This window comes from Opisthocomus hoazin, chromosome 4 (assembly GCF_030867145.1).
Source record: "Opisthocomus hoazin isolate bOpiHoa1 chromosome 4, bOpiHoa1.hap1, whole genome shotgun sequence".
Classification (NCBI taxonomy): domain Eukaryota; kingdom Metazoa; phylum Chordata; class Aves; order Opisthocomiformes; family Opisthocomidae; genus Opisthocomus; species Opisthocomus hoazin.
Window position 1 is genome coordinate 51,014,146 of NC_134417.1, and position 26,090 is coordinate 51,040,235.

Below are 26,090 nucleotides of genomic sequence, written 5' to 3' on the forward strand. Positions count from 1 at the left end.
CACAGCCCCACGGGTGGGAAGGTGGGGGGAGCCCGGCCGCGGCACCTGGCTGGGCTGGGAGCCCCACGCCGTCCCTCCCGGGTGCCGCGGCTCTGGGGACACGTCCGGGGGACGGCACGGCAGCGGCATCGCCTGTGCTGGGCACGGCTCGCACCGCAGACCACCGGCAGCCATCGGCGGGGTGGGGGGTGGGAAACACACGCCATTAAAACACTGCTCCCAGTACTGAAATTTAGCTTAAACAGAGACACAGAGCTGCACTCCAGTCTGGATGATGCGCAGGTGACGTGGGTTTAATGGATATGGGCATTCCACAGACAGCGCCTGCACCACGCATTACTGCGCCCGTGGCCATTATCCCTTTTTCTTTTTAAGCAGCATATAAAACAGTCACATAACGCTTGCGTAAATGTCGCAAAGGATAGTTAGGACTCTTCGCGGCAACCACGTCTTATCTGCTGCCGTTCTTGAAAAACACCTCAGCTTCTCCCTGCTACGGCATTCACCACTCCCTGCCTGCTCGGACGTGACACCTTCTCTGGCTTCGTCAAAAACAAGAGAGAATGAATGGGTGATCGGGAATGACAGGCCTCAACGAAGTTTGTAACTAGAGCTTGAAGGCTGCCACATGACCACAAAGTAAAAGTCGTGAATTGTGTTAAAGAATCAACACTTTCTATCCATTAATTAACTGAAATAAGGTCACGAATTACCACCTGCCTCATTATTAATACTCTTTTTCTCATCTGGCAACTAGGCTTTTATTTATGGAATCACAGAATCACAGAAACATTAAGGTTGGAAAAGACATCTAAGGTCATCAAGTCCAATCATCCACCCATCACCACCATGCCTGCTAAACCATGTCCCAAAGTGCCACATCTACACCTTTTCTGAACACCTCCAGGGATGGTGACTCCACCACCTCCCTAGGCAGCCTGTGCCAATGCCTGGCCACTCTTTCAGTAAAGAAATTTTCCCTGATATCCAATCTAAACCTCCTCTGACACAACTTGAGGCCATTGCCTCTCGTCCTATTGCTAGTTACCTGGAAGAAGAGACCAACACCTGCCTCACTACAACCTCCTTTCAGGTAGCTGTAGAGAGCAATAAGGTCCCCCCTCAGCCTCCTCTTCTCCAGACTCCCCAGCTCCCTCAGCCGCTCCTCGTAAGACTTGTTCCCCAGACCCCTCACCAGCCTCGTTGCCCTTCTCTGGACACGTTCCAGCCCCTCAATGTCCTCCTTGTAGTGAGGGGCCCAAAACTGAACACAGTACTCGAGGTGCGGCCTCACCAGTGCCGAGTACAGGGGCACGATCACCTCCCTACTGCTGCTGGCCACGCCATTCCTGATACCAGCCAGGATGCTGTTGGCCTTCTTGGCCACCTGGGCACACTGCTGGCTCATGTCCAGCCGGCTATCAACTGGTCCTTTTCTGCCGGGCAGCTCTGCAGCCACTACTCCCCAAGCCTGTAGCGTGGCATGGGGTTGTTGTGACCAAAGTGCAGGACCCGGCATTTGGCCTGGTTGAACCTCATACGATTGACCTTCACCCATCGATCCAGCCTGTCCAGATCCCTCTGTAGAGCCTTCCTGCCCTCAAGCAGATCGACACTCCCGCCCCACCCTGGTGTCATCTGCATTTAGTCACCTTGATGCAAGGCTGTGGAGTGCACGCTTTATCTGGGCACTTCAGATAAAAGCCCTAGCAGAAAGGCTGCTCTGAAATACTCAATATTGTCCAGCCAGTGCTGGTGGGACAAGCAGTGAGCAGAGCTGCTGGGAGGACCCCATGCCACAGGGGCCGTGCACGCTCCCAGGACCCCCAGCAATCACAGAATTAGGGTAAGGGTTCTTCCAGCAGCTACGGAACCAGGGCATGGCAGCAACAAACGGGGGGTAGCAGCTCAAGGGCTGAAGTTTTAAAGGTGAAGAGTACGGATGCGCAGATTCTTGCTATGTCCTGAGACTCCTCCCCACCACTTTTGGGTAGGTTCTGTATTAACCACTTGTTACTGGTTACAACAGCAAAGCACAAAGCAGTACCCGTCCCGCGTATCTGGCACGATACACTGGAGGCAATGCCACAGTTTAACAATTACTGCTGGTGTAAAGGGAATGTAACTCAGGACAGAGCTGTCGATGACAGGCATGCAATTGGTAATGAATGGCCCTGCCCCACGGAGGGACCACACACAGTAACGATGAGATGGCCATGTCTGAAGGAGCACCTGGACGAAGGCGACAATGAGAGGTGAATCTCGAGCATGGCAGGGCAACCTCAACCTTCCCTTCTTTTATAGGCCAGAGAACGATACCCCTTTGCATCTCCCACCCGTCTTCCTCCTTCATCAATGTTCTCTAGATGCAATTCTTCAAAACAGCTTTTGACAGAACAAGAGGAAAACGTCACAGCAGTTAATGTGCTCCTCAATACAACCCTGTTTGAAGCAATGCACTTTTAGGAATTACAAGATTAATTACTTCAAATTCCCTAAACTCCTGTATCATGCCAAAAAACGCATCTATAGTAGTCATCCTACAACGGGCTTCTTGGCCGTGCTTGGCTCAATGAAGACCTGAAGGTTTGTGCTCAGAAGAAAACATGTAAAATACATTTAAAACACATTGAAAATACTGTTTTACTGAAAGTTATTGCTACGACCAAGAAGAAGCAGCAGCATATTTGCAACTAAAAGCCTGAAGACCTCTAAGGTCTTGATAAAGAAATGCTGAGATCCCAGAGGGGTCCTCTGAAGGTCAGCGTGACAGAAACAACCGGAGACACAGGGAGGGAAGACAGCTTGCCTCGACATAGTGGCAAGGTCTGGAAAAACACTCCAAGCCCATCCGCACAGTTCCCCGCTGCAGGTTGTATGCTTGCCTATTTACAATTAAATGACATTTAGCTAAAATCTGTCCAGAGCCTGTTACAGCATCCGCTTCCACAGGTGCCTGCAGCACTGGTGAATGCAGGGGGATCTGTGTGCCAGAGGCTTCAGCCTGCCGGGCCCCAGGCATGCCAGGGTCCCCTCTAACAGCCTGCAAAAACCTCACTCTCAGCATCTGCATCTTGTTCCTCGAAACGCCTCGTGACCACAGGTACAGCACATTCCTAAAACACCATACAGCAGACTGCCTTTCTAGGTATCCACTATACAGCATTACGTTTTGGAGGGAGGAGGCAGGGAACAGAATCAGAGCTCTCTTCAGTGCTAACAATAAGGGAGTTTTTCCAAAGCTGCACATATTTCAAGCCAGTGCCACAATACCAAAACGCGCCCTTCTTGCAACTGTTATTGAAATCCACAAACTCTAAAGGACTTCTTTTGAAAAGCACGCTCATCCCACACAACACACGTCTGCAGATGTGCTGGAGCCCACTGGTGACCGTACCAGACTACCCGGTAAATTCAAGTTTGCAACCATAAGGCCGGGGCAGAATCTGACCCCCTCTCCCTGTCGGTTACAATAAAAAGAGCAATAGAAAACACATCAGTAGCATACCAGTGATGTTAAAAATACATACCAGTATATCCAGGCAGGCTGCTTTCAGTAGAGTTATCTGGTCTGCAATGGTCAAACTCGTAAAGCCTGGCAATCGCTTTGCAAATTCCACTATTTTAATAATGCACTTTGTTGCAAGTTCACTGAATTTGTCCCAAAGCCCGAGGTCCAGTCGAACCCGGTGATCTGCGCTGGAGTTCTGGAAAGACAGATGGAAGGCACCATAAATCAACAACGTCCCTTTCAGTAAATGGTTTTCAAGCAAAAGAAACAACAACCGAGTATTCCTTCCAGAAGTACTTTCTATTAACATTCCAGGCATTTTCTGCAGCTTGCTGTTGGGATGATGCTGGTTTTAAACTTGGATTAATTGCCTGAAAATTCCTTGGATATTTCTCTGTTACTTACGATTGCAGAGGCCATCTGTACAAGGAATACAAATGAACTTAAACATTTCCAAATGCCACTACCATTATTCTTCCTTGCCATTATATAATAAGTGCATTGAGAGAGACAATTTACAGTTGTACCCCAGAAAACATAAATGAACAGTGGAACAAGAAGATCAGGTCCTCATCTGGAAAAAGCAGCACAATATTTGGAACGTAGTTTCACATACTTAAGGTCTTAGCAAATTAGTTCTACTTAATTTATCTGCTCTGTTGCTCTGCAAGAGTTTTACAGCTTTCTCAAGCTACAGTCGCCCATGAATTAAAGAGCATTTCTCTACACAACGTTAGGAAAAACACCATATGCGCTGACGAATGCTATATGCTCCTTTGGCGACGCATACAACATATATCCTACCGTTTGAAGTGTTACAAGGACATTCCAGTTGCATCTTCCAGAGACTGTTTCCATATATTCACTTATGTTAACCAGAACGTCTGTAACTTGCTGGGATGCATAGCAAATCTGTGTCAAGCTTGTGATTAAACTCATGTTTTCACACATTCAGAATAACCACTTAACCCCTGAAGAAGTTAAACGTGGCAGTCAAGAACCAGCAGACTCAAAAGTTCCTGCGCTCTGTTTGACGCTAGGCCAAGAAAAGGTGGTGGCATGGGGAGACCTGATGAGTTGCTTCCAACCCACCCGTGACTCCTGTGGGGCGACGAGAAACGGGTAACGACAGAGCTCTGAAATACGTGGGGCCTCCCTCCTGTCTCCCCAGCAGCCAGCCCATTCACATTTTGTCAGCACTTCGTGCTCTGCGCGATGCAGCCAGTGTGATGGTCCCCACCACCACCTCATGAACCACCAGGTTCAGTGTGCGTTGATCTGGGCGACCTCCTCTTCATCGCAAGAGGAATTTTACCTGTAAAAACACGCTGGTAATGAACTCGCAAAAGGTACTGAGCTGCAACCACACAAAACCAAAGGCAGAATTTCTCTCTTCCACGTCTCATCTGAGCTTGTTGGCTAATCAAGAAAGAGAGAGGCATCTCCAAAAAAAGGCCCCCCCACTCCAGACAGGTAATTAGCAAGGGAAAATCCTCTCAGAGGTGGCTTTCTCCCCAGCTGCAGAGGAAGCCGATGTGATTAGCTGCCTTAGTCTCAGCTGGTTGAAGTTAAAATGTTAAATTACCTTTAAAATTAAAACTAAATGAGAGAAGTCTCAACCTAAAAGTCCAACAGGAATGGCAGACAAACAGCCATCGAAAAGCATTCAGTTCACACAGATCGCACTTTCTCGGAGGAAACACCTCTAGTGACGCTGCCGCCATCGCTGCTGACGGCGACGACGTCCACCTCCTTGGAAACCTTTGAAGCCATCAGCTTTCTTCGGTTCACGGGAAGGACATAGGGCCTGAAGGCATCAATGAGGGGACGCAGGGCAAGCTCAGCTTGGCTGCGATGCTCTGACACCCAATCCTGGGGCTGCCTTCGCTGACGCCATTACCACCGTCAGTCACGAAGGGGAAAGTCCCGACAAGTCCCAAGGGTGCCACCAGCCCAACATTCACCCTCACTTGCAACAGGGTGGAGCTTCGAGCCCATAATATTTATATTAGGCCCTTACAGTGAAAAATTAATGCTAACCATGCTGAACAGTTTGAAGGTGCATAGGTGCTCTTTCCCACTCCTCCTCTTTTTACGGGATAAAAAATTAACGGCATCATTTCTATTTGAATTTTTATTCTGGTAACTTCCTCGATTTTGTTTTCTTTTTTTAAATGACATAAGAAAATATAGGGTAAAATGTCTTTATAATCCTAAGCCTAAAGAATTGCCTTCAAAATGGTCCAAAACTAATGGGTTAACAGTCATTGTAATGCCCTTTGAAACATTTCTTTCGGCGACTGGAGTATGCATCCTTCAGATTTATTTTATTTCATCCTCAAGGACCTTGGTGAAATACAGTACATTGGAGGAAAAATAAGATCAAGATGTGCAGTCATTCAGGCTGTAATTAAATTTAATAGGCAGTTTATCCAGTTCATAGAAAGATGGCATAGAGGAGAGCTACACAAAGCAGAGCCTAAAGGAGGAAATCATTTTACAATAGGGTATCCATCTGGAAAAAAAGACGTTGCATGAAACCAGCAAGTGTGAACGAAATCTTCATCAGTATCATATGAGGTTACTTTGTCATGCTGCAGTACCGGCAACGGGAAGTTTGACATGTCTTCTATTAAGAGTAATGCACGGCCGTCTTAACAAATGTAAATCTAACTCACTATTATGCAAACTGAAGAGAAGGGGCAGTTAATAAAATACAAAATAACCGGGTGTTTTATTACGCCGGGTGCCAGATTCCTCAGTGCTGGAGCTAATGTGGTTTACGCATTATCTTCGAGATGCTACAAATGGAAAGACTTTTAACATTTTATTTGGTAATGAATGTCGCTGTAAGCATCACGGAACGTAGCTGGATTTTTAGCAGCATTTCTGAATATGTAAAACCAAAACTGACTCAATATCAATGTATAGGTTGAACAATAAAACACAGGGTTAATAAAACGCACATTAGAAACAGAAACTCTGATTAAATTTGCCTGGGGATCTCCTCTAACCATGCTGTGAAAAAGATGCAGATGCTATGACTTTTCCTGAATATTCTACTGCAGCAGTTTTTTGGGTGTCTTTTCCAGGAGCAGCCTGCATGTTTTTCAGGCCTTTGCACCAGCGCACATATGGTGGAACAATACTGTAATACACCCTGGTGGCATCTTTATCAGTGGAAAAGCCCAACCTTGCTATGAAATCCAATTAAACAGCCATTTTTGCCACATAAATTGATCCCTTTTTTTCCATCATTTTTGTTTTTTTCATTGCAGGCTGCTCTATCTCCACATTAACGATACGAGATGAGGTACTCGCAGAAACATACACAGTAGCAGAATCCCCACCGTCTTTAAAATCCACTTTACAAAGGAAACAAGGCTCACAGGGGCACTCTGCCCTAATCAGGAACACTTGCTATGCCTCTTTAGTAAAAGCTGCAATGCACTCCAGCTCCGGCGAGTTCATCGAGGATCACAGCACATGTCTCTGCTCAGTCCCAGCATCACGACATAGATATACATATAAAACCCTATATATATATATATATATAGTCCCCTGCAATGGCACAGAACAATAGCTGTGTAACTCCCAATCCCAGGACTTGCAAAGGACAAAATGCCGCCGAGACGCAAAACCTCTCGGCTTCCAGCCAGCTCAGAGCAACCCGGGAGAACCCGCAGCAAGGGTCCGCAGAGTCAAAATTATTTTCTGTTTTATCCTCCCTTTATCACAAGGCTGGATGTAACACAGCTGTAGACTTACAACTAATACCAGTCTCAAGGGGAAAGCAGTATAGTTACACTCAATTATACTATAAAGTATGACATCTCCAGAGAAATTACTAAGGCACTCTCTCTTACCTGGATGACAGTAATAAACCAGATCTATTTATGATGGACTTTTGAAATCCATTACGTTTAAACAGCTTGCTGATTCTCATCATCGGCAGAACTGTACTTGCCACTGCACACCAAATGCAACTGTTAAGTCAAATGACCCAGGGAATTTAATACGAGTGCTATTCTCCCATTATTTTAAGTAGACTTTTATTAACTATGCAAAGCATGGTAATTGTTACAGATAGGGACACTTTTTCTTTTTAAAGAGCAGATGGATATAAAAAAACATAACTGAAAATGCTCCTTCAAAACCGTTTCTGAAGAGGTAAAAATACACAATGGGGGAAAAAAATCACCACGTAACCTTTCCCTCTGGGAAACGCAGGCTGCAGCGCTCAAGAGCAAGAGGAGCCAGATATGCAAGCAAAATGTCTGAACAGATTTTTTTATGACTGCATCTCTGCAAGGTCTTCTTTCACTCCATTCTCTTACACTTAAAATTCTTTGCTCTTTTTAGCAACAAACAAAATCATGTCTTAAATCAGTCTGGATGATCAGATAACTGAAGGACAACAGGGTCTATGCTTGCAGAACAATTTCTTCCATCCGCCGCCTCAGTACCCAAGCGCAAAGCTCATGAAATTCAAGTGAATCCACATCGATTCAACACGCTCACTTCTCACCTCTCGTGTAAAGAATTAAATAAAAAACTCTAAGGTTACGAAAGCAATCTGAATGCTCGCAGTGTGAGTGCGCCATGCTTCGTGACTGCTAACCTGCAGAACCAGGCACAACAGCAGGACTGGTGGCCATCTTCCACCCGTACTGGCTTGTTACTGTCAAGAAAAGTAGAGCAGCGTAGGCTTCTAGCTCCCCTTAGACCCAGCATTTACTAAAAGGGCTATGCGCTCCTCGTTTTTGACTTCTGGTCTCTATTTCAAGTGTCTCCAAAGGAAAGACTATTGCCTGAGCCCTGCTGCTTGATCAGCAGCTGGTGGTGTTGATCCTCCCGGACCCTCCGCCGCCGCAGAAAGGCTTCTCCCTTGCTGCAGGGCTGACGGACAGCTGGAGATGAAGTTGACCCTTACTCCAGCCCCAGCGGTAAGCTGTCCCTTCCACAGCTGGGCAGAGACAGTGTTCATAAAAATGAGCTCTTAACACTGAATTCCCACCTAAAAAGCTGGAGTGGTCACCAGACCTCAGCTAGATGAGAGATTTAAATACTCCGCATTTCACACAGAGACTACGAGAATGGAGTAAGAAAACAGTCTGTATTTAGCACCACCACCATCAGTTTCGACACAGCTGTTGAAGGAAGCTGTATCGCTCTCAAAGATTCAAGGTAAGCCAAAAAGAACTCTTGGAGTATAATATTGTTATTGCAACTTGTCTAGTACCAAATCATGACAAAGTGGCAGGGACTTCAGCCACGTGCAGCTCACTGCTGTGGACTTCCAACAGACCAATGATAAGACCAAGAAATCGCTTTCCCCAAGCTGTCTGATCTGGCCTGAGATACGAGTGACTGATATCTCAGAGAGAGAGTGGTCAGGTCATGGTTACTTGGGACCCACAGACAGATCAGGTTCATCTGTTCGTTCCTTAGATTCAGGTGCTCTCGGTAAGGGCTCTGAAATTCCATCAGGGACATAAACTCACCGTGGGAGCCAGCAGGAACTCAAGGATGAAGGCATCAGTGGTGGCTGTGATATGCAACAAGACCCTCTCCAATTTTATCTTCTTGTGTAATTTCAAGAGTTAAAATATTAATGACATGTAAGCATCCAATACATAATGCAAGTGTACAGGTGACCAGGTTTACCTTTCAGCCCTCCAGGATCACTGGCAATTACCAGTACGAAGTACCCTCACACCAGCTGCCGTGCGCTCTTCTAACTCGGAGGTGACACAGATGGACGCACCAACACGTTCGCGCTGAGAGGGACACCGACGGACTGCCATCCCGGGATGGCCAGGCCATTCCCAAGGCAGCCCGGGAGCCATAAACTCCGGCATGCACACCAGCCCGGCCACGCATCCCAACTGCAGACACACAACCACCTCTTCTACAAGGCATAAACTCACTGTCTTTGAACTGGGAAGACTTTCTTCACACTTGCTCAGAAGCGCTTTTGGATCTGCAGAAGCGTGAAAACCTGTTTGGAAGATTTTCTTCACTCCAAGACGAGGATGCAACCGCGCGTGCTGAGGGGTGGGGTGGAGGGCTTTAACCCAGGAGTTTCCTTGAAAGGACGCGCTACTACGGACCCCACCGCCTCCAGCTTCGCCGTCAGTCGTGTCACCAGCGGGCTGCTTTTGAGCCCCCAACCCGGCACGCTGCGCTAGTCCCCGGGGCTCTGCCTGCGCTTGCCTGCGGTCCTTACCAGCACACCTACACCGACTGTTCTGACTCCATCTCACCCGAGCAGGGCGAGCTCCAGAGAAGCATGCAGAGGAGAGGCGCCTTGCCTGGTACTAACCATTTCACGTGGGTCTCAAAATTGAATGTGAAAAATGTTTGTGAAAATACTTCCAGCCACTTGCTTTTTTCTAACATCGCACCGTATGTGCTTGCTTTTCTTGCACTTAAATACCAAGCCTTACACCTAGACCTGAGAGTTTTGAACCTTGCACTTTGTAAACAGATGAGTACACCATAAAACAGCACCCTGCTCGCTAAAACAGTGAATATTGATGCCACAGAGGGATTTGCCTAGATCACTCTGAGAAGTTTAACGTTTCAGTAGCAGAGCACTGACCCAAAACAGAGAGCAATCCAGTGACAGAGGTATTTCACTGGGCCTCTGGGGCTTGGTCCCCAAGCTCCAGCTGGGGCTGGAGGACAGGGACCATGGAGGCAGGTGTCTTCTCGCCCCAGCCACGCCACTCCTGAGCTCCTGGTCTCGGCAGTGAGAACGCACGCTCAACTACTTCAGGGCCTTCTGCACGTGTCTCTGAAACAGCCGCTAATGCCACAACTGGCAGCAAGACCAGACCCACCAAAGTCATTCCTCTACCGACAAGACTCTAAACACAACCTAAGGGTTATTTTTTAGCATCTCTCTTATTACTGCATTTGCAAATTTGGCATTGAGTTTTCTCCCTGAAATCACTAAGTATCACTGACCTTCCCTGTATTTAGCAACATCCATATGTATGGAAAAAAATTATTTCCCTGACTCATCCTCTGGAGAAATCCCCACAGTACTGAATCTCTTGTTGGAGGGGCTGATTTTTCATTTCTAAAAGCAGCAAAAGGTTTTGCTGCTTTGTGGTATTTTGGTAGACTGAAAGAAGGAATAAATTGAAAATTATTATTTTGGAAACTGGCTTATTTAGACATTTCATATTTTCCTTGACCTCAGTAGCTTTGGGACCGTCACCAGTAATCCAGCAGCATTTAAGAACTCTCTGCACCTGCGAAGCTGTAATCCACTGACGCACAAGCAGAGATCACGTCGTTGGAAGCCAACAGATTTCTAATGAATGATGGCATGTAATTGACTCAGGCACTGCAAGCTTGTCTCTTGGCTGGATTAATCCTTCAGACAGCCTCTCACAATACCGCTAAGTAATGCTTACCGTTTAGGGCAATTTCTCTTCTTCAGCACCCATTTGCATACGCATCTGTGTTTTTTGATGGCTAAGGAGGTGCAAGGAGTGCATCCACTTCTGCATCTACTTAAAACATCTGAAACCTCCAGTGCAAAACTCACATCACCCAAGCACATCCAGAACATATGTGTTGCAAGCCATACATACCGTAGTGTATTTTCCCAGCTGGCAGAGCGAAGGGAAGGTTTCCTGGTGAGCTTTTCGGATCTTCTCAGTGAGATCATCCAACTCTGCTGTCATTTCATAATTTTCTGTGGACTCCTGCTTTGGAGGTTCCTTCTTCTTTTTGTTCCTGTCATTTCTGACAGCTAAAGAAAAAGCAGCGACACAGATCACATGTGGTTATGTAGACTGTTCCATGTTGCTTTTGCTGCTCTACTTCAAAGCACTGCAAAACGCTTTTATTTTAAACAGATTATTTTAAGCGGAGATAAAAATATAATATGCACAGAGAATACTAATGCAAGCTTAATTACTTAACCATAAGAATTAAATGTAATGGGTAATGATGAAACCAAAGTTCCACAGGGGCTTGTTGTGGACATGCCATCACACTCCCACAGTGTCTACCTTCCAAGAAAGTCTACTGCAACTTCACATGCACTGTAAGTGCCTCAGTAACTTTGTGAGGTGGAATTTTTTCCTTTTTCCTTACAGCTGTGCATGGTGAATGGCGAAGTCCACTGCAGTGATGCAGTCAGCATTTTATTGGACGTGAACAAGATTAAAAAAAGACAGCAACTGCCTCTCTTCTGAGATTTCTCGGAATGGAAGATAACAAAACCCACACTAATAAAAACTCCACCAAGCAAAACTTATTTAGAAGGAAAGTTAAGTGTGAAAACAGTAAATGAAAGAAGATGAAATGCATTAAACTCAAGATCTGAAGATCAAAGGAGAAGTACAAACACTTGAAAGAGTAAAAATGGCAGTGAAGCTATCTAAAGTTGCTTGCCATCTGCTCCTGCGCTCAGAGCAGCCTTCTACCTTCCCCCGGCCGTGGGGGATTACTGGAAATATGCATTGTGCAGCGCTCGTGCTGTAATTGATTTCCCACATATTTGTGTTTTGTAATAAAACATGACAGCTGCTCCATCACCACGCTACTCTTTGTTCTTCTGATGAAAATAGCTTAATTTTACAAAACGTGCCCAGGAGATAAGTCTCTGTCCGCAGTATTGCCAGTACTTGTGAATTTGATCAAGAGGCTTGTTTTTAGCTAAATCTAACATCTTAAGCACAACCAGATGCATAAAGCTTTGCAACAAAGCCAAGCAAAATCAATCCCTCTCCCCAAAGACTCTGTGTCAATATTAAACACTCTGAAGACTAAATGTTATTGGACAAATAAAACCAATCCTAACTTTCACTTGTGTTCAAAACCTCCTGATATTTCAAACAAAGCTCTGAACTCTGAGGGTGTGGCCGGTGGGTTTGCCACACATGGGGATGGCCGGGGATTTTGGATGGCCAAACATCTGCTGATTCTCATTTGTACCATCCTTCCCCAGAGAGCGCATCTATCTGTGCCGTAGGGAGGGAAGCACAGTGAAATGGGCAGATGCCCGGAGTCACCTCCATGCCAGCTCTATTCCCCCTTGGGTCCATCTCCACGTCTTCTGTGGTTGCCTCCTACAGGCCTGTGAACCGCAAATGATTGCAAAGAGCAGACAAATGGTGAGCGTTTCAGCAGGACGAGGAGCTTTCGATCCAGTCTCACCTACAGCATCTGTTCAAGAACAAGTGACACGCAGTCGGATTCATTTTCCTCTAGGTGTCATTTCTGAGAGAAAATGAAGAGTGACATGGGAAAATGGTGGGGTGGGAAGGCAGCAGAGTCGGGGGCATCTACAAAAACCATGTAATATATGTAATAGAAAACAAGGGGTAGATCAGCGCATATTGTTGCTCCTTTACGAGGTGATCAGGCACATATTCCGTGTGGCGAACGGTTCTGGTTTTCTCACAAAAGGTTTCACTTTGCAACTGAGAGGACTCTGACCCAGATCCACCAGATATTTTAAGGATGAACTTGACTTTAACTGCGTGAACAGGCCCGCACTGAAGTCATTTATGTGCTTTGCTGGATCAGGGCTGGGACGCTGAGCACCCCATCGGATTAAAGCCTAACCTCGAACACCATCAATTCTAGAGTCTGGAGTAACAGAGACCTAAAGGAGGCCAAGAAAGGCAGACAGAAAAGGTACCTTCTTGTGAAGGTTCAGTGCTACCAGTGTGGCCAGGTTTAGGGGAGGTTTGGATCCCGCCCCCCCCCCCTTCCTTTTACAAATATTCCCCTTCAGCCAATGCCCCGGTTTGTTCACTTGGCCCCAGGCCAGAGCACAAGTACGGTCTCTTGCACTGAAAAAACATCCAGGACCAACACATCTGCCTCGAGCGCTCCGAACTGCCACCACACTCCAGCAGCAATTCCTAATCGCTGCTGTACTTGGGAGATAAAAGAGGTCCTTAGAAAATTATGTAAACTCCTACACAACCGCAAAAAGCAATAAGCCTTTGTAATAAGGCCCCATTTACTTATAGCTCTACGAGCTGATTGACAAATTTGCCAAACAGGTGGCCTCAGCAACTACTTATCTTAACAGCTTTGAACTCCTCGTGGCAGACAAACACGTTATTTAGACCAGGCTTTGGAGCAGCTGCCAAGAGCTGCCAGCGACCAGGAGATAACTCCAGCAGGAACCGCGCCACTGCTCCCGCGCTACCCAGGCACAGCTCCCTCCGCAGCTGTACCTGAGGTCCCTTCCCCTCCAAAGGCCACCAGAGACACTGCTGCTGGTCAGCCCACATGGCCAAACTGGCCCAGATCTGTCCTCTTTTTTTTTCAGGTGCGAATCACAGAAGTGTAGGAAGGGGAGAATAAACACATCCTTAAAACTAAGAACAGTTTTTGTTCATTGTTCTCTTTTTTCTACAATTCTGACAGCCTTTGTAATAACGATAAAACCCAAATAACATTTATCTTCTTGCTTTATGTATACTTTTTACATTCCCTACTTTCGTCTTCGCTAAGGCTGCATCAGACACAGCAGTGTTTCTATATTTCCCTGTAAGATAACACAATAAAGTGCTGACATATACCACCCAGGCTCCGAAAATATAAAGAATTTCAATGACGTTGAACTATTATGCAGATTCAACTACAATCGTAATTCAACGAAAAAAAAAAGTGAGAAAGAGATTCAGAGAACACTATGTTTAAAAGAGTTAAATAAAAACATATAAACACACACATTTACCCAGTAAATTTAAAAGCCATCACTGCTCTGGGAGTAGGAACTGTCACATCGCATGTGGGAAGGGTTTTGGATTACAGCTTGTGCCTATATTACATAAATCACACCTTTTTGTATCCTGATCTTTACATGCACATAATCACATCAATCCCCATGCAATTCCACTGCCTTTTAATGATGATACCCCAGTGATGAATCTGTGTCACACTTAATGCTGCCATGGAAAACTCAGGTTATGAATTTCATTACTAAATTCTGACTCAATGGTTGCATTATTTAAGAGCTCCCGACAGGGGACAGTATGGAAGCTCTCTTGCCCTGTGAGAAATATTGGAAGTTAAAAAAACTAAGAAAACAAATAAGATCATGGCATGGGGAAAGAGAATGAAGAAAGGTGTGTTTCAGTACATGAGGAAGCCACGTCTCGGTGCTGCTCGGACAGCTGAGCAATGCACGCCCATGCCTGAGCATGTCTGCTCCCATCCATCTCCCCGTGACAGCTTCCCTGTCCCCTCGACACACACGCCAGGACCTGCACTTCCACACCCAGAAACCTCCAGGCAGCCGTGGCAGGGTTCGTGAGCTGGTGAAGGCATTTTTGTTGCCTTAGCTTTAAGGACCAGCCCTTACCCGCAAACATTCATCCCCCTAACCTGACGGTAGAGGGGCTGAACATTGTTTCTCGTACCACCCAGTCTGTTCTCCTCACCCCAGGCTTGCCACTGTTTTCCTGAGCCTCAGATGCATTGTCCCTCTCCTGCTTGAAGCGATGGGTAGGGCACGAAAGCTGCAGGAGGGAAGGACGCATCCTTCAAGAGAAGCAGGGCCTGCTGTAGAGGAAACGAAGTATAGGAAAGACACGAACAGCTTCTCTTGGAGGAACCCAGCGTTCTCATTTACCGACCATGCAGCGATTCTCCTGCTTGAGCGGGAGCACTTCAAGCATGTCGTAATGCTGGGAATTGCTCAGTCTTAAACGCCAGCCCCTCAGGTCCACCAGACTTAGTCACTGCTTGGCCTAAGAAGAGTCTGGGATCTAGCTGAAGACATTCAGCCCGTTTCTAGGTAATCAGGCACAATTATGCAATAGCGAGTACTGGTACTCTCCTTTGTCAAAGGTGGCACAAACCCATCCAAGGGAGAAGAACCTGCAGCTCACAACACAGTATTTCCAATTACTTGCATAACCTTTGCTTTCCCAGATGCCCAGAAGACAGTTAGACAGCACCCTTCAAGTATCATAATGATTAATCAGCTATAAATTCATGACTCGAAATGCTATCATTGAAGTTTTGCCTCTCGGAGATCCCCGTGACCTTTGAAGAGCTTTGTGTACTAGTTAACCAGCTTTGTTCCTGTAGCGACAACCACTCGTGTTTCCAGTTAGTTCGCATTCCTGTAAAACCACACTTCTCTCGTCCCTAAATATTTTGGAAGTTACTCGTTAAGCTAACAGATCTCAAAAGCACCATAAAGCCTGCAGAGCAAGTCAGCAATTGCGCAGCGCCGGGCGCAAGGCAGGCTTTCAGACAGACTCCTTTTGTTTGCGAGCACTGAGGAGAAGAGAAATGGGAGGTGAGCTGAGGCAGGGCGGCCGCAGACCTGTCAGCCCTCCGGGCCGCGGCTCACCCTCCCGCTCCTCAGGATGCCATCTACCCCTTGCCGAACGCCGGGCTGCCCGACAAGGCAGGCTATGGTGCTGGACGCAGGCGGTGGGGCTGGTGCTCGAGGCTGCACCCAGGGCTTCCAGGAGCACCAAGCTGCTGGCGAGGGGGGAAACCCCCAAGTCTTGCATGGCTCCTTTACACTCTGAATTCTCCAACCCCAGCAGCAGCTGCTAAAGATTTCCAGTTCCGACAGAAGTTAGCAGCTGCGAACAATTTCAGTCAAATATGCCAAACGCTCACCTATTGCCGCTGCCAAGTTTGATCCATCAGGGTAAATGCCCCACACATACCACGCGTCACCCCCTCAATAAACTCTGCTCTTGGTAACGAACCGTGAGGATGTTTTCCACAACAGTCACCTCACAAAACCTAGAACCAAGGGAGCCTTAGCACCGCTGATGCTGCTGCTGGTTCATCAGCGTGGTCCATCAGCTCTCCGACCCCGTAGACAGAGCCAGCACCCAGCCGCACATCACACGAGCCCCCTGTGCCCAGGAGCTGGGGGAAGCCAGCAGGGAGATGAGGGACCTCAGGGAGGTCAATTTTCCCAGTTCCAGCATCAGAAAAGGAACAAAATAACCATCTTGAAAGCCACACAATCACGCCTGGCAAACCGACACGCCATCCATTCAGAATGGTAAGGCTCCCGTTCAAATTTTAATAGCAAGGCGATCGCAAGCCAAACATAGCATTAAAATATGCAGAACATCAGGTAGTTAGAAATAGACTGGTTTTCCTAGGTTGTGATTTCCAGATGAAATAATGCTGTCTTTCAGGCAAAACTGCTCAGTCTTTAAAAAGAACAGGAAACTATCTTAAAACCAATTCCCATGCCAAAACTGAGCTTCGACATACGGAGAATGATCAGAGGCAAAGCACGTTTCAAACACAGAACTCTCCTCTCTAACAGACAAAGGCACTAACAAGTACACAGTCATGTCAGGAGCTTCAAGTACAAAACCGAAACACATTGAAAACTGCATATTTCGTAGCTGATTCAGCGAAATCAACCATGTCAGCCGTCGAGCACAATTGCAACAAGAAAATATCTCCATTTAAGTGAGATCGTATCTCTCTACAGACACGTATCAAAATTAACAGGGAACACAGAGAAACTATCATGGAAGAAATTTCGTAAGTACCTGCACGCTATCCTTTTTCCCCAGGCACAGAGCAAGCACATATATTACAGAATTCAAGCCCACCCCTGTTTTCCTATTGAGAAACAAGGTTCAGCTATGGCAAACGCTCCAGGAACCTCCGTTCAACAACGGGGGAAAACACCACAAGCCTTCACCGATGCCAGCTCTTCCAGCCACTGGTGGTATTTTTTTTTCTTTTGACAATGGTGAATCTGAACTCTGCCTTGCAGCTTTGTATTATTCATTACATAATTGCTATGTTTTATTAGAAATATGATCTATTATAACCTTGAATATGGTAACTTAAATGACATTGAAAATTAGATTATTCTGATTATTAGAGAAGTGAGAAAGGTACTAAACATTTGTAAGGCTGATAATCAATCAGTGTATCCATCTGAGTGCAATAAAAATCAATCAGGAGCTAGTGCGTTTAAATCTAATTTTTTAAGCATGACATTTTCTTCTGAGTTTCTTTTTTAAATGTCACCCTTTTCTACAACAGTGATTGATTCTATCCCCAGGGACAGTTAACTCCAACTGTTTTATTCATTGCACTGATCTCTTGTAGCCACAGCCTTTTCTAAATATCAAATTAATGATAACAATAATATTTTCATCAAAACGTGAAATTCAGAAATATGCATCCATGGAATCAAATCAGCAAGAAGCACGATACTACATGTAAATTGGTTCAAATGCCATGGAACTTTTAACTAGCAAGCAGTGTATTTTAATGCAGAAAATGGTGGAATTTTGTGCCCCTCCAGTTCTCCCCCCCCAATAAAAGAGAAGGCCAAGGATTTGCTTGTTTAAAACATAATTCACTTAGAAGTGTTTCAGTAGTGAACAATGAATCAGTAGCTATAGGGAGTCCGTGAGTAATTACCTATGCCTCCAAAATAACCTTATTAGGCTATTGTCAGTATAGGGGAGACCTTTGATACCTATCGCCTAAGGGCCTCTATTTTTCCATTCATGCACAGGGGATTTATATGGTTATATCCTATTATGACTGACAAAAGCAACACATCTCCCATTTATGTATGAGGATAACTGCCAGGTTAATATATCAAGAACTGAGTTATAAGAACAGGTTTCATTATATGAATGAATGATACAAATGGATGCTCTACAGCTTTATTTAACTGGCCTGAAACTTGATCTGTGGTTTCAAGGATTCCATCAGCCTGAAAATTTTATTTTTGACATGAAATTTGGCACCTGCTATTGTCACATCCCTGAAATATTAGTAGATGGAATGACCAAAAAAGGAGTTTCTAGTCCCTTGAAAAACAGTACTAACTGAACTGAGATGTAGGACTAAAACTGGAAAGCCAATGCAGAAAAACAGGCTGAGGAAAAAAACCCTTGAAAATAGCTGAAAGGTATGGCTTTGGTATTCTTTTTTTTTTTTTTTAATTTATTTTAAATTATTATTTTTGTTATTTCACTTACTATCATTTAAGAGAAAAGACTTTTTTCTCTTTTTTATTTTAAGACATCCAGAAGCAAAACTAGCAGCTATCATACTTTGCATATCTAGACTGCCAATCCAAGACCTGAAACTGCTACCAAAGGTAAAACAGTGGTTCTAAAGGCAGATTTGGTTTGAATGTTGCGGAAGGCTCCATGAAATACTTCAGCAGGAAAACAAAAAACAAAACAAACCAAAAGCCCATAAACTGTTTCCAGGTGTATGAATATACCGCTCATGGCTACCTTTATATTGACTACAGTATTTCAGGACTGGTTCAGGTTCTGCAGAATATGCCAAACACAGTAACAACCGCCCAAAGAACAAAAATCAGGACTCCAGAAACACAAATGCAATCTCTCTTCCCCCCCCCCCCCCCAAGAGGTCCTAAGAAGAAATGAGAAATTAAGAAGTTGCAAAACCAAAGACAGCAAACGACTGGAGACAGACTAGAAGAGCCTGTGTTTTGCAGCGCTTGGGTATGGGAAGGCAGAAGAGGCAGCAAGAGGAGCAGCAGAGTCTGAGTCCCGAGGTACACGGCACAGGATCTGCACCAGGGGCTGAACCGAATGCAGACTCCTCGGTCTCCCTTGCCATCTCCCCACACAGTGCAATCAACTTAGGCGGAGAGACGCAATTATACATTTAATCATAAACAGCTTAAATAGCATTTGCCCTGCGATTTCCATTTTCAAAGTGCTTTAATATCATCAACTAATTGCCAGTGTGAAATAGGACAATCCCATACTCATAGCAGCAGACGCTTAAAGAGCTACTGAAGGTCGTTAGCATTAACAATTGCAGGCAGAATAAATCACTAATATTTCCCATGAAGGCCTGCCACCGTATCTGCAATGGAAATAGCCTAGCCATACCCATTGACTAAGACAAAGCTTACTCATTGATATGTTTCCATCTGTATTTCACATAGGTATCACTTCAAGTTACTTAATATAGCCAGAAAATCTCATCTGTGAGATGGAGCGTCTCCACAGGCAGGTCCCACACTGTCCCCATGCATCTTGTGCTGCTGTCGAATTAGCCTACACATCTGTCATTCCCTCCTCGCTCACACCCTGCCCCATCTCTCCCTCCATGTTCTGCATGAATTCAGTCACTTCCTTACTTTAAATGTAAAACTCACCATTTTTATTAAGATCTACCATGCCACCTGCAACAGGTTTGCAGAGTAACAGCATCACCCGGTGGACATGGCCAGTTGTCCCCCTCCCTGCTCAGTGCAGAAATGGGAAGGAGCTTTGGGAATCAATCACTCCATCCTGGGGGGTTTCCCAAATTCACAGGGCTTGCTGCGCGTAACCCACCGCCAGCCTACAGCAGAATCCCCAAGAAACTGAAACCTTCAGGGAAACAAAGTATTGTGCTTACTGTCTACTGTTTCAGCTGCCAAAATCCCAGAGGATTTACTAGTAACTTCTGTGGCAGTCTAGATAAAATTCTGCATACAGCTGGTTAAACTGAAATAGTCTGGGGAACAGGAGGATGGCTTTTCTGGAATTGCTGTGTCTTAACACATTAGCTAAAAATATACATGACCACAAACACAAGGTGATTATTCTTTCTCCTCTTTACAGCTGAAGTGACTAAGAGCACATATAGCAGGCGAAAACCACTTCTAAATAGTCAGCCTGAAATTAAATTTCTATTAAGCCATAGCGCATTTGTTTTTCCACAGGCTGGGTAAAGAAAAATTCCTAATTTTCAAAGTCTGAACTTTCAGTTAGAGGTCACTAAGAGGCCATTAGATCTGTCTCATCTGATTTCAGCTGTTCAAGTGCCCTTTTGAGCTACCTTCTCAAAGCAACTGCCCTTTTGAGCTACAGACTTGAAGCCTGGTACACTAACTCTTCATGGATAACCCATTACAGGTAAAAATACCCTGAACCTGACCTTTCTCTCCAGGGTCACCAAAAGGTAAATCAGTCTACTCATCTACAGATAATACATTAATTTCTCCTAGGAGTCAGTCATGGTAGTGCGATGCCTTGCAACCGGGAGAAGCTGGCTTATCCAAAATCATCAATTTAATTTGTTGGGCATTATCCAGGACCGCTGATGGCCAGGGAAGTGCACGGCTGAAAACTAAGACCAGACACTGCATTCTATTCCTGCCTGCTGCCTGGCCCGACTGTAGCACTCCGTAACCTTCAACCTGCTGCAGCTATTTTACTTCTCATTCTAACATGCACAGAGAAGGAGAACATGACTTCATTTTTACCTAACTGGAAATCTACCTAGCATGACAAATTGCAACCTCTTTCCTGTCAATGCCATTAACAGACTCTTTCAACAAAACAACTTTCCATAATAAGCACATTCATTCCACGTAATGAACGAGCCTCAGCTGCAGGACAGATTCTGAGGTCCTGAACATGGGTTGGGGCAAGCCCAAGCACAAACATAGGCTGGGCGGAAGATGAATTGAGAGCAGCCCTGAGGAGAAGGACTTAGGGGTCTTGGCTGACGAAAAGCTGGACATGACCCAGCAGTGTACGCTCGCAGCCCAGAAGGCCAACTGCATTCTGGGCTGCATCAGAAGAAGCGTGGCCAGCAGGTCGAGGGAGGTGATTCTGCCCCTTTACTCCACTCTCGTGAGACCCCACCTGGAGTCCTGCGTCCAGCTCTGGAGCCCTCAGCATGGGAAAGACATGGACCTGTTAGAGCGGGTCCAGAGGCAGCCACAAAAATGATCAGAGGGCTGGAACACCTCTCCTGTGAGAAAAGGCTGAGAGAGTTGGGGCTGTTCCACCTGCAGAAGAGAAGGCTCCAGGGAGACCTTATAGCAGCCTTCCAGTACCTGAAGGGATCTACATGAAAGCTGGAGAGGGACTTTTTACATGGGCATGTAGTGATAGGACAAGGGGTAATGTCATTAAACTGAAAGAGGGTAGACTTACATTAGATATAAGAAGGAAATTCTTCACTATGAGGGTGGTGAGGCCCTGGCACAGGTTGCCCAGAGAAGCTGTGGGTGCCCTGTTCAAGGCCAGGCTGGATGGGGCTTTGAGCAACCTGGTCTGGTGGAAGGTGTCCCTGCCCCTGGCAGGGGGGTTGGAACCAGATGATCTTTAAGATCCCTTCCAACCGAAACCATTCTATGATTCCGTATGATAAAGCTGACTTTATGTGACAGCAAATGAAAAGGCTACGTCAGGGGAGAAAAAAAAAAAATGAGCTGGAAGACCTGTCCCTTTGCTCGCACGTGGCTGCTCCGTACCCAGGGCAACGGGTCCCCAGAAGAGCAAAAGTTCAGGAGCAACACGAAGACGACGCACCACCTGCACTTCTCCCTTGTATTACACCTGGTTTCATGCAGTGAATGCACTTTGGCTTTTCCCAAACAGGGTTCAATCCTATGCTATTTACCAGAATTAAACATAACAGCCCCAACTTATCACCACTATTGTTTTTGTCTTGCAGTGGTGCTACTCCACTGATCGCAGCGGAGTCCTATTAGTGTAAAACTACAGTAGCGTAGTAGGAGATCAGGTCTAATATCTGTATCTGCAGATGGGTAACACCGCATTCATACCTAAGTTTCATTTCTTTGTTTTGCCCCCAAGGCTAAACTTCACATTTGTACCTCCTCGTGCCTTGTGCAATTGTGTAAAGGTGCATCTAGCGAGCCAGCTGCCAACTGACAGCACTTCTGAAGAGGCTTGCGTGCACGGTGTACTTCATCAAGCACAAAGAACACACTGCCTCCCGCAACCGTAAATTGAGCTCATGAAGGCGGAGGAACAGTTGTTCCCGGCGCATTTTAAGGAAGGGAGTCATAGTCTTGAATCGCAGCGTTAGCCTGCGCTACAGCCTCGGCAGCTTGCAGCCGTGGCCTCCCACTAGGCCAGGGATAATAAAAGCAAAGAAATAGCTCAGCTACTATTTACCTGTTCCTCTGAAGCTAACATCAAAAACACGCCACTATGAACTGACACAAAATTCCTTCCTAAGGACAAAGGCTTGATGATTCTCCTACTACTGAAAAAAAAAAAAAAAATTTAGATCAGGGGGTTATTTCCAGCTCTCAATGTGCCAGGTCCGGCCCCCGAAGCAGTGGGCAGGAGGGACACAGAGCATGTTGACCCCAGCCACGCTCAACCTCACTGCCCGGGCTCTGCTCCCAGCTGGCTGGAGGTGCTGCTGAGTGACCTGCTCTGCTAGGAGAGCCAGCCCAGCAGCAAGAGAAGGGAACAACGGTGTTACTTAACCAGGTGGACCTAAAAGCACCAGAAGATCAGCCAAAAATTTTACTGTTTGAGCCTCAGGTCTATGTGGGGTCCAGCGCAGCTGGTGGGCATTCATCTGCACCTGCTGCTGGGCTTGGTCTGCAGCTGGGTCCATTTTTTAATTAAGAGTGCCTGTCATTAAAATTGTTTTGCCACAATACCAAAAGAATGGTTTCATCAAATGGTAAAATGACATGCTGAAACAATACTATTGCATCTGATGGCACTTTAGCACGTTGTTTGCTTCCTCTCCCTTCCCAAAAGCTGAGCAATTGGAATAAACAGTCTGCAAATCTGTTATTGGGGTGGGGTATTTCTTTCTTTTTTTTTTTTAAGATCACATCGTCCTTTTTTCACAAACCTAAGGAAAACTAAAGGAGTGAGATCAGGGGACTTGTAGTTCTTTCCATCTGCAGGATTTCGGGAAGGCCAAGCCAAGCCAGCCAGCCAGCAGGCTCCGGGAGTGCCGGGCTGGCAACGTCGCCAGATTCCCGTAAAAGCCCCCTGAAGCTGGCAACGGACACAGCTAAACAAGCTTATTCACTTTCAGCTTTAGCATCTCCCTGTCCACCCTGAAACGCTACGCCGGCAAGCTGAGGCACTCGAAACGCCTTCTGCCTCCCAGGTTTTCCTTGGGGCAGGATGGCCCTTTCTGCCCGTGCACGGTGCGACTCGGCTCCGAGCCCCAGCCAGGCTTCACCCGCGGCACTAGCAGGCAGAGCTCGCGCCCGGGATCTCTGCGCCTGGGGTAGCAGCAGGCTCTAACGCGACTCTTCAAAGCAAAAAGTGCCTGGGAAACAAAGGCTATTGCCTGTGTGTTTAATAAACACCGCTCCATCCATAATTCACATGCAGAAATGCTGCTTTTCATCTATTAATGCAGGCTCTCCGGACATCTGTACTCCTGCTTTATGTAGCGGCAGAAGCATCGTGGCATTACAGGGTCGAATTCCCTTAACACACCTGCAGCAACCTCAGCTGTTTCAGCACTCACGTTATGACATGAATCACTCCACAAGCCTGCACCTAATTACCAGACTGTCTATTTTGATATATTTTATCTTTTATGTACAATGCCAAAGAAGTTCTTTAAAATACGTTCCAACTACTCTTTCATTTCAAAAAAGAAGTGCTTTCTTGTCTGGGACTTAAGTTCTGAAATAGCAGGAGTAAGTGGACCAGATTATTTAAAAAATGAGGTGTGCTAGTAACCACAGGACTGGCTTAAAGAGCTTAATTCTGCCAGACAGGGTCAAGCAGCATCAAATCCTGATCTCTCCAGAAGATCTTTTAAATATCCCCAGTAAAGCCAGCACATAACCTTTCTACATTAAGTGTGTCCACAGTACACCAGCCCAGCCTGATGTTGCGATCGTACATGGAGCAAAGCAGACAGACACTTGTTTCTAGGAAACAGCAAGATACTAAAAAAAGCCGCCTTTTTATTGTTGATTTGAAATCAAAGTGATTACTGAGGCCTCTGCAACTTCCAGCACAAGACTTACTGCACACAAGGGAGTTCATTTTGAGAAGGCAAACAGGCAGCAGGTCACCACAGAGTTAACTCAATAAAATAATAATTTCTACTTGGATAAACTGACCTAGTTTTCCCAGACTTCTCTATGAAAACAAAGGATGCAACTTGGACGTGGGATGACGTCTGAAAGGGAAGCCAAGGGCTGGGCAAGGAGTCTGAATTCAACACACAGCTGCCCCCTCACTAAATGAGGGTGGTGGTCCCCAGCTTGCATTACAAACGACTACCCAGCATGGGATTAACTGGCATTACTAGTGGTTTCTAGCCCCATCTTGTCTCATTGATGCCAATGACAAATTTTTCATGTCCTTCAACAGTGTAGGACTGGGCCCTGAACTAATCATACACAGGTTCAGTACCTCCTTCCAGCTAGGATGGTCTTCTCCAAGACTCTGGCAAGGGCCTGGTGCAAGATGCACTTACAGAAGGCTTTTTATGAGGTCTTCAGGATATTGCTCCTGGGCTACAACCCCCATGGGAAGGCACTGGCTGACCACTCGGATTTCTAAAAGCAGAGCTTTATTCAGTTCCTGAAAGAATCAATGAATATCCACCTACCCAGCCAGCTGCAGGACTGTCCCATGGCATAACCAAGTCCACCAGGGCCTGGGGCGCACAGCACAGAGGGCAGGAACCGACAAGAATCCTTCCCAGCCTCCCTCATAGCTCATCCCGAGATATTGCACATCTGAACACAACATGATGCTGACAACTCTGCATTTTGGGATTCAACCCGGTGTTACAGTCCAGCAAAGCCCTGTTGTGCTGGAACACCTCCAGCCAGCTCAAGTTAAACAATTTGCCCAGAGAAATTGTTCAATGAAGGGGAAACATAAAAGTATGCACAGAAAGAGGCCTAACTCCCCCTGTTTTCTAATCCATCACACAGCATTAGAGATTAAATACTCATTAAAAATATATATAATAAACTATTAAGACAGGATATCTACTGATTCCTCTTAATTGTCTTATTCTTCCCACATCCTGGTTTCTAGGGAATATTTTTAAATGTTCCTCCTCCATTACTGCAAGGCCCATTTACCACAGGGCTATCTCCCGACCTCCTCCCCCCAGCCGAAGAAAGAAGACCCCAAAACTCATGGGGCTTAATACTGCAACACCCTGTGGGAGGCAGCTGATGTATCTGTATGGTTTTATATATGTTCACGCCTTGCCATGCTTAAACTCTAGTAGGAAAAATATTCATAAAAACATGTGAAATAGCTGTAACTGACTTGGAAAACAACAAGAAAAGTTTCCAAGAAAAGGCTTTGACTCTCTCTTTAGAGCAAGTAGGATTTAAGCCTTCTGCAGAATTAACAGAATAAAATATTTCTGCTTATTCTCTTCTCTCCCTATGTACTTTTTCCTTTGTTGTAGGAGAGGGTTGAACATACCAGGGTTTTTTTTTTCTTAACAAGAACTCTCCTCTTGCTTGTATGCAGTCTCTTTTTTATTATTTGCACTCCTTTTCAATTTAACATTATTTTCTGGATGTTCTGATTTAGTAGCAGCACTCACCTGAATAGCCACCCAAACAGGACAAAAAAACCTATGCATTGAGGTTCTCTTCCAAATTACAGAAAGGGACAAATTGAGCATTCTTCTTATAGAAAAAGGCTGTCAAATGGCTCTTACGAACAAACAGTTCTCCATGTCACTTGTTACAGTAATCTCGACCACAGGGCTGTGATCCCTGAGCTCCTCAGTGGGATAACCAGACAGCGTGGCACTGTACAATGTGGACTACGAGACCAAATACACACTGAGCTCTAGGCTTCCACACCCATCT

The 26,090-nt window shown here is 45.8% G+C and overlaps 1 protein-coding gene across 6 annotated transcripts in view; it reads right to left on the reverse strand.

The window, feature by feature from the left end:
* Positions 1-26,090, reverse strand: part of RARB (retinoic acid receptor beta) — a 346,244-nt gene that overhangs the window by 10,434 nt on the left and 309,720 nt on the right. For all 6 annotated transcript variants that reach the window (XM_075418996.1, XM_075418995.1, XM_009938783.2 and 3 more), the window contains 2 exons: positions 11,119-11,279; positions 3,531-3,707 (listed from right to left, as the gene is read on the reverse strand). In XM_075418996.1, coding sequence (XP_075275111.1) covers positions 3,531-3,707; positions 11,119-11,279 — 338 coding nt within the window. The remainder of the gene's footprint in view (positions 1-3,530; positions 3,708-11,118; positions 11,280-26,090) is intronic.